At 40.4% G+C, this 8,630-nt stretch overlaps 1 protein-coding gene across 1 annotated transcript in view; it reads right to left on the reverse strand.

The window, feature by feature from the left end:
• Positions 1-411: 411 nt before the first annotated feature.
• The window catches only part of FAM19A4 (family with sequence similarity 19 (chemokine (C-C motif)-like), member A4), a 164,913-nt gene continuing 156,694 nt past the window's right edge, over positions 412-8,630 (reverse strand). Inside the window, exon 4 of the mRNA XM_012651076.1 lies at positions 412-720. Within this exon, the coding sequence (XP_012506530.1) occupies positions 412-720 (309 nt within the window). The remainder of the gene's footprint in view (positions 721-8,630) is intronic.

Below are 8,630 nucleotides of genomic sequence, written 5' to 3' on the forward strand. Positions count from 1 at the left end.
GTTGCTCTGAGTTCATATAATACAGTGATGCAGTCCATCGGAGAGGGGACAGAGAGGCCTGCTTATACGCCATCTACTCCATCTTCTGCATTCTATAAGCAGGATGGCCAAGTTCCGGAAGGTGAAGTTGCCTGCCCAAAGGTCGAACAGCCACATGGGAGACAGTGCAGAGCAGCACATACTGAACTGGACACCCAGAGTCACACCTTGAGTGGACTCCTAGCACCCAAATACTGCATTCAATGAGCACGTGACTCAAAGTCTAAGCCTCAGTTTTGAAAAATAGGGTTATGATACCTACCTCAGAGGATTGTTGTGAAATCTGTGAAATATAGTAAGTTCTCAATGCTGTCATTTTCCAGAAATAGTGGGAGAGTAGCAGCAGAAATAGTAGTAGAGTTATGATTGAGGCTATTGTGGTTGTGCACTAGCAATGATAGTTGTGATTGTGTAGCAATAGCAGTTGCAGGGAAGTGTGTAGTGGTAGTGGCTGTTCTTGTAGTAGAAACAAGTGTCATTTGTGGCGGTGTAGCTGCTGTTGATGTCACCTTCACCATTGCTGTTGCCTTCACCGTCGCTACCACAGCGGTAGCTGCTGACGTGGTAGGATTTAGGCAGAATGCAGGTGAGATTCCCTATTGAGTATTTCTTCCATTGTACCTGTCTTACTAAAGTTCCCAATTCATTTTGCTGAACCCCAGGTAAAAGGCAGAATTCAATCTGAAAGGACACATATCCATGAGCAGCTCTATGAGGATGCAATCCTCACCTTTTCCTGTGATGCAGGACAGCCTGCAGGACAGTCATCTACGTCTAGTTCGCACCACAGCCTCAGTTGCCCAGACCCCAGAAAAACTCAATTGTGTGGTCAAAGCTATAGGAGTGGCCACACATTAAAGCAATGAAGTGGAGAGGATGTTTGCGACAATAACCTTTATTTCTTTTTTCCATTTGCTTTCTTGACAAAGTGAGTTCCTTGACAAAGGAACTTTTTTTGCTAAGTGTGTATGGCTTTAAACTTTTCATGGGGAGGAAGAGGAGAAATGTGTCCATATACAGGCCATGATTCTAATTCTTAGGAATATAACAAGTGGATCATATCCAAGGTTACATTTTCAAGTCTTGTGTATGGATTTATTCATTGACTCCCCACTGACTTAATGGGAATCACACTGATAAATTATAACACATAAATTTATTTAAGGGCCAGACATCGACTAGCAATGCTTAAAATCAAATTAATTTTCTTCTTATGACCATACTTAGATAACCATTCTGAAGAAGAAAATAATTATCTAACCTTACAAGAAGGTCTGCAGAGCCATCAAATAACCCTTTCTGTTGGAAGGCTCCATCTAGTCTGAGATTCCCCTGGTTCATCTGAAGGTCATTGTTAAAAGTCAACATCCAAAATGGTTGTAAACAATGCCTGTGCTTTAAGTGGTCATACAAATGTTTATTTAATGCTTGTTCCATGCCACACACTGTGCTAGGAGTCTGCCCTTATGCCTCTGCACTCATCTATGACAGGGGTTCAAACTGGGGATGGCTTGGCTCTCAGGGCACATTCGGTAATCTCTGGTGACATTTTTGGTCATCATAAGCAGAGGAGGTGCTACTGGCAGGTGGAGATCAAGGATGCTCCTAAACATCCTGCCATGCTCAGGGGCAACTCCCACAACAAAGAATGATTTGTCCAACATGTCAAAAGTATTGAGGTTGAAAATCACTGACACAGGATTAGTCTTCCTTTTCATTCAACTGAGCGTGTCTTCATTCATTCATTCATCACATGTTTGCTGAGCACCTATAATGTGTCGTGCTCTGTACCAGCTGCTGAGGATATATAGAATATTTCTGTTTGTGATGAGAAATTCAGAGTATATGCATTGTTTTTCAAAAGGTAGCTCAGGCATCATCTATGTTACAGTCACCAGCGGTGTTTCCAAAATGCAGATTCCTGAGGCCCAACCCAGGAATTTTGGCCTTCCTGAGCCCAAAATCTCTCCAGATAAAGCCCAAAAAGTTGCACTCCTTTTTTTTTTCATTTTAAAATTTAAAAAAGAAATTTTTAACTATTAAAAATGCAATAGATGTATTATATGCCGTATAAAACATTTTAATAAGACAATATAAACAATGAAATGGAATATTTGAAAATGTTAAGATTAAGTACACAAAATTGACTTTCATTCTACCAAGTTTCATAGGTGTTAGATAATTTAATATGTATGACAACCCTTTTGAGTAAATGTTGCTCATATTAATACCAATTGCAGATAAGCAGCACTGAGATCCAGTCAGCTCAAGAGCTGACATCCAGAGGTGCTAAGGGACTTGGGCAGGTTCACAAGGCTGGGATGTGGCAGCATCAGGACTCAAACCCCACAGAGACTCTGGTATCTACCTTCCCAACTTATGTTGGCCCTGCCAAATTCCCCTGGTCCCGTCCCAGCTGTTCACGGTTATCCCATCTCCTCTTGTCCTCAGGAGCAACCCATCCAGAGAGCTGTCCCCAACCCCATGCCAGCTGCCCGAGACGGCCAACCCTGAGTCAGGATCTTTATCTGAATCCTGGTTAGATTTCCAATCCATTTGTTGTAGGTGGAGAAAAATGAGTATTTCTGAATGTCCATAGAGGAAAAATTGTTACTATTTACAAACTTTACCTGACTATCTTCTAAAGAGGATATGACCCAAGGAAAGGCTCAGACCTCAGTTCTAAAAGTGAGAAGGCACCATGTGTGACTCTCTCTCGAAAGCACCCCAAACTGCACTTCTGACACATTTCCCAGATGACTCTAGTGCTCACAAAGTTTGAGGGTCACTTTTGCAGGAGGTGAAACATGTAACCACATAAATTACAATGTAACCAGCCAAACATTAAAATATAGATAGATTAAATGCCTGTTCAAATTCTACTTGGTTATAAAGCTTAACCCTTCCACTATGGGAAATTGTTTTTGGATGCCCCAGAATGCAATCATCTCCGGGGTTTTTCCTTTTCTGTCTGGATGTAATCCCTTTGAGGATCATGGCTTTGTATTTCCTGTGGTGACTTTGGGGTGCACCAAAGGCTCAGCCAGGAATTGTAGTCTGATTATTGAATGGTGGGGGGCAGAGGGAGGGAGGAGGAAGGAAAATAGATTCTATGAAACAAACAAAAATTCTTCTCAACACCAAGATAAACAGTAGGTTGATATCTACCTAAAACGTGAGTCCACTTGGCCAATTCTCTCAAAGTGATTAGTCCAATTCTAGCATTTAGGAAGTCCTTTTACTAGGGTAGATGTTTTTTTTCCCCTTCTGAGGGTTTGTCAAAGAAAAATAGCAGAACTGATCACTTGTTTCTTCAGTGATGGGAGATTTATTGCCAACATATCAATCCCATCTCCTCCACCATGGTGAAGATCCCAGCTGCTCAGAACTCCCCCTCTGACATAATTCTCAGTCACCTGTGGTCCAACAGTGAACTTTCCCGGACTGTACGAGAAGTGAAGGACATTGCTCTGTAGGGGACGTGTGGATTTTGTGTCTGTCCCAGGTAACTCTGGTCAGTATTTTTTGTGGGGGTTGATTTTGTCTCTGGTGCTCAAAATGGTTCCTGAACCACAGAATATAAATAACAAAGACACTGGAAGAGGATGTGTAAGATATTGTTTTAGAATAATTGAAGTGCTGCTACCTGCCCCAGATCCTGTCCAAAGTGTTGATCTGGGAGGCGGCCGTGCAGTCTTTTCATCATTCAAATTTAAGTGTACAGGGTGCTAGTGAAGTTAATTATTTTTTTTTTATTTCAGCATGTTATGGGGGTACAGATGTTTAGGTTACATATGTTGCCCTTCCCCCCGCCAAGTCCGAGTTTCAAATATGTCCATCCTTCAGGTGGTGAGCATTGCACTCTTTGTGTATGCAAACAATAGAAGGGGAGCTTTAGAGATTGGCCACAGTTAAGGTTGGCATCAGCCCTTGCAAACTTTGCTGATATGACAGTCCGTATAAAAACTAGGGAGGTGCCGTGAGTTTGAGATCAAGGAACAGAAGATATGGAGGAACCACACCCGTGTCCTGAGATCCCATCCGCAATCGCTTGGGATGTATCCGAGGTGTTGTGCTGGCTACAGGCCCATTCACTACCTATAAGTTGATGTGAATACTCCCTTCTGGGCCTTCAGGACAGCTAATACCAAAGCTTGTGATTGGATATATGTGTGTTTATTATTTTAAGTAGGCCTTGGCAGCAGTCCGCAAAGCCTGTCTCACATGGGAGACAGTGTAGATGTCAAGGTGATTGTCTGCCATCCTACAGAAAAATCTTTGCCAAGCAAAGGAAATGTCTCATGTTAAGAGATAGTTGTGCAGGTCCTTGCGGCCTGTTTCATTAGAGTTATGACATAGGAGAAAAAAAATTAATCATTTGGAGTTGCCACCATGATTTGCACAGGTCAGTTTCCTCATGAAAGATCAAAATTTTTCCCCACACAAACATTTCAAATAGGTGATTAGACAATGATTCTGCTATCCAATTCATACAGGGAAATAATTCACTCAGTGCAGCCCTAGAATGAATTTTGAAAGGCAGAATATAACTACCAATGACTCCAGAAGAAGATACGTAAGATGTTATCTTAGAATAATTTAATATTTTGCAGTGTTTTAGATTTTTACTTGTTTATACAAGGAACCCCAAATCAGCTCTCACCGCATTTTATTTATTTTTTTATTTATTTCAGCACATTACAGGAGTAAAAATATTTAGGTTACATATATTGCCTTTGCGTCACCCAAGTCAGAGATTCAAGCGTGTCCCTCCCCAAGACAGTGCACGCCACACCCATTAGGTGTGTATGTGCCCATCCCTCTCCCCGCTCCCATCTGCCTGACACCCGAGTAATGTTACTACTATATGTGCACTTAAGTGTTGATCAGTTAATACCAATTTGATGGTGAGTATATGTGGTGCTTGTTTTTCCATTCTTGTGATACTTCACTTAGCAGAATGGACTCCAGCTCTATCCAGGATAATACAAGAGGTGCTATATCACCATTTTTTTGTGTGGCTGAGTAGAACTCCATGGTATATATATACCACATTTTATTAATCCACTAATATATTTATGGGCACTTAGGTTGTTTCCACATCCTTGCAATTGTGAATTGTGCTGCTATAAACATTTAAGTGCAGATGTCTTTTGTTCCTTTGGGTAGACGCCCAGTAATGGGATTGCTGGATCAAATGGTAGTTCTACTTGTAGTTCTTTGAGGTATCTCCATATTACTTTCCGCGGAGGTTGTACTAGTCTCACCCCATTTTAAAAAAACTCCTTCCACTACCACCAACCAAGCTCTCCCAGCTCCACCTGGTACACCATGTAGAAGATTTGAGTGTGAAGTGTGCAAAAGCAATGCACATCAAACAATTGTCGGTGTGGTACACATGCAAATAAGGAATCCAACCACTCACCAACTTCCATTTATGAACTGCCTGCAGCTACAGTTCTCAGAACTGATGAAATGTTCAGACACTAACACACTTTTTGTCATAGTAATGAGGTAAAAATGGGAAGTGATACAAAAGGCAACCTTTTATTACAAATTTCTTTCTGGCAGTTTGGTCAGGTTTAGAAATGTTTCATTAAAGGACATGCAGCCAGAGTCCATGATTTAGAAAAGGGTGGATAATTTTCCAAAGAAAATACACGCTCTTTCCTTGTCCACTATAGCACCCAAATACCTACACTTTGCCTCTATGTGGCTGGTGAATCCAACGGGAATGACAAAGTGAGAAAATTATTCCATTCAACATTTTGTTATTGATATTGATCCGTGGAACCAAATGCATGAGTGGTGTTAGGAGTAATTCTTTAGATGGCCAAAATAAATGTTAAATCAGGGTTAACAAGTTAGGAGAGAACATGATGCATGGTACAATCAGAGAAAGCCACAAGAGAGAAATTGACTAGGCTCTTGTTTAGGCCTCTAGACATGGTCCCAAAGTAGAGGTTTTGCTAGAAATGAGATAATACTAAAAACCATAGTGCTTTAGGGCAAACTTTGGGCTTTGTCGACAAATGTTTATTGCAATTTTACAAGCACTGCCCGGATGTCTGTGCTGCTATATTGGGTAAAACCTTGCTTAAAACTATCAGGCAGACATATATGTCTTCTTGAGGTCCCTTGCAGGCCAGTGAGAGCTGCCGCTGACAGGACCAAGCCACAGGAAAAGGACGGAGGAGTGGCTCCCGGTCTTTCAGTGTGGCAAGGAGAACTGAACTAACTACTTCTCTCAGGCTCATAAAGAAAAATTCCCTCGCTTCGTCTTTGACCTCTTGGTATTTCTCATTTTTATCCTATTTCCCTATTTACTGTTTATACTCATGAGATTCCAAGCAATCGCTGAATAGCTGTCAAAAGAGAGGAGCTGAAACCTTGGAAATTACCATCTAGGGGCTAAAATATAAGAATGGTATTTCTGAACAAAATGTGCAAAACTCGCGTACAGATGGAACATTACTTTTTATGAATCAAGACGTCAGGCAAACCAGGATTGAGTGAAAGAAAATGTCTTTGAAATAACAGTATTTGTGATTTATTCTCATCTCTTATATTTCAAGCTAATTATCTTTGTTTGAGGTGAAAAACTAAAAAGACTTAATCTGTTTTTGAAGTTCATCCCCATCAAATTAGGTAGAATATATATATGTAGCTTCTTGCTGATGGGACTAGGCTCTAGCAATTATTTAAAAATTAATAGCAACTGCCTTTGTAATATTTTACTTTTTGACAAACCTCACCATTTGCTGATTCCTGAGAGGCTTATAATTGTTCTAATTCTCTCAGGAATCAGCCTTATGTGCCACCAAACTAGTCACATCAATTTAAGATGAGAAAGGAAAATGGAGGCTTTATCTTAACGGGGTCATTTTTCGGTAAAACGTGTAATGTATGCGAAACATCTTACCTGTGTAGATAATTATTAAAGCATTAAGTGGTAGTGATTAAAAGTTGAGCTCTGGAATAAGTTACACATATAATAGAAGTTCTGTGCATCTATTGTCTATTCGAACAAGTTTCTTATCCCTTCCAACTGCCATTTTCTGATTGGTAATATGGGAATAATAACACCTATCTCATGGAGTTGTAGGTAATAAATAAGGGCCTGGCATACAAACAAGCCAGCTTTTATTACTATTATTCTCTTATTTCAAAAATATTTTCCTTCTTTTAAGGAAAAGGAGACTAAATTACTGAGCACCTAAATATCAGACTACATGATATGTAATATGTATGTATTTATTCCATTCATACCTGTGAAGTTAGGGGTACGGCCCTCTCTGCAGAACAGAACAAAGGAAAGTAGAGAGACAGATGGAAGCCCATGGTCTCACAGCTACTCTGCTGTTGAATCAGGATTTGAACTGGACTTGCTTAGACCACACCCCAGGGCTCCTATCTACTACAGAGCACTGCTGTGTGCTCCGTGGCTCTCTCTGGGGTGTCTGAAAAGTAGACAGTGATGGGGAATGAGAAAACCAGGGTCCCCTAAGAGGCTATGTAACTTTCACAGGACCCCACCTGGTGACAACACTGAGACTGAGTCCAGCCTTCTGCCTCCCATTAGGACCTGATTCCTGTTTTCAAAGCTAGCAAAGGCAGGCCAAGCCCATCTTGCGCTTCAAATCTTCTGCCTCTTCTTCCAGGGTATGGTTAAACCAGATATTTCGTTTTTCCCTCAAAGATAGCTATTCTAAATTTGAAATACCAAATCTATTTTATACTAAAGTATCAAATATACGACTCTTCTAAATTATTTATTTTCTTTCGTTAGGGCTATTTTACTTACTTGCAACATAGCAGGTTCAATTGTTATAGACTCGAATAAACTAATTCCAGTAATACTAACATGATGCTATTTAATGATTCACATTTTACTGTAGATTCACATAACAAATATGGGGTCTACATGATCTCTTCCTGTTATATTACCTCTGGGACAGCATTTTTTACTGTTTGCCCCTTCACATGCTCATTCTACTCCAGCCAGGCTGACCCCTCACTCCTGCCTGGGTTCCTTATTCTAATTCTTATCATGCCTTAGAGCCTTGGCGCTAGCTTCTACCTGGGCAGTTTCTCCCCCAGATATCCTCATGGTCCCCTCCATCACCTCCTCCATTTTGCTTACATGTCACCTCTTCAGTAAGGGCACACCTAACCCCCCTATTTAAAATTGCAATCCGGCGCTCCCCTTGACTGTACCTAAACCTTTCATTTCCCTTCCTTTGCTTTATTCACTGCCTCGTAAGATATGTTATTAGGCTTATTGTTCATAGCCTGTCTTGCCTGACCCGAATGTAATCTCCACAAGGGCAGGAATTTTTGCCACTTTATTCTCTAATGAATCAAAGCCCCTAGAAGAGTGACTAGACTTATTATTGAATGAATGATTTTTGTCGTTCAAATTCATGCTTTTCTGATTTTATTAGAGACTAAGTATTCATTCAGTGACCCACTCTTTTTCATCCAGGAAAACCAGATAGATTTCCCTTGATTCATGGCTTCTTTGTATTCTTCTGCAAAATTCAATATATATATATATATATATATATATATATGTATGTATATACACATAT

The sequence above is a fragment of the Propithecus coquereli genome, unplaced genomic scaffold (assembly GCF_000956105.1).
Source record: "Propithecus coquereli isolate 6110/MARCELLA unplaced genomic scaffold, Pcoq_1.0 Scaffold347, whole genome shotgun sequence".
Lineage (NCBI taxonomy): Eukaryota > Metazoa > Chordata > Mammalia > Primates > Indriidae > Propithecus > Propithecus coquereli.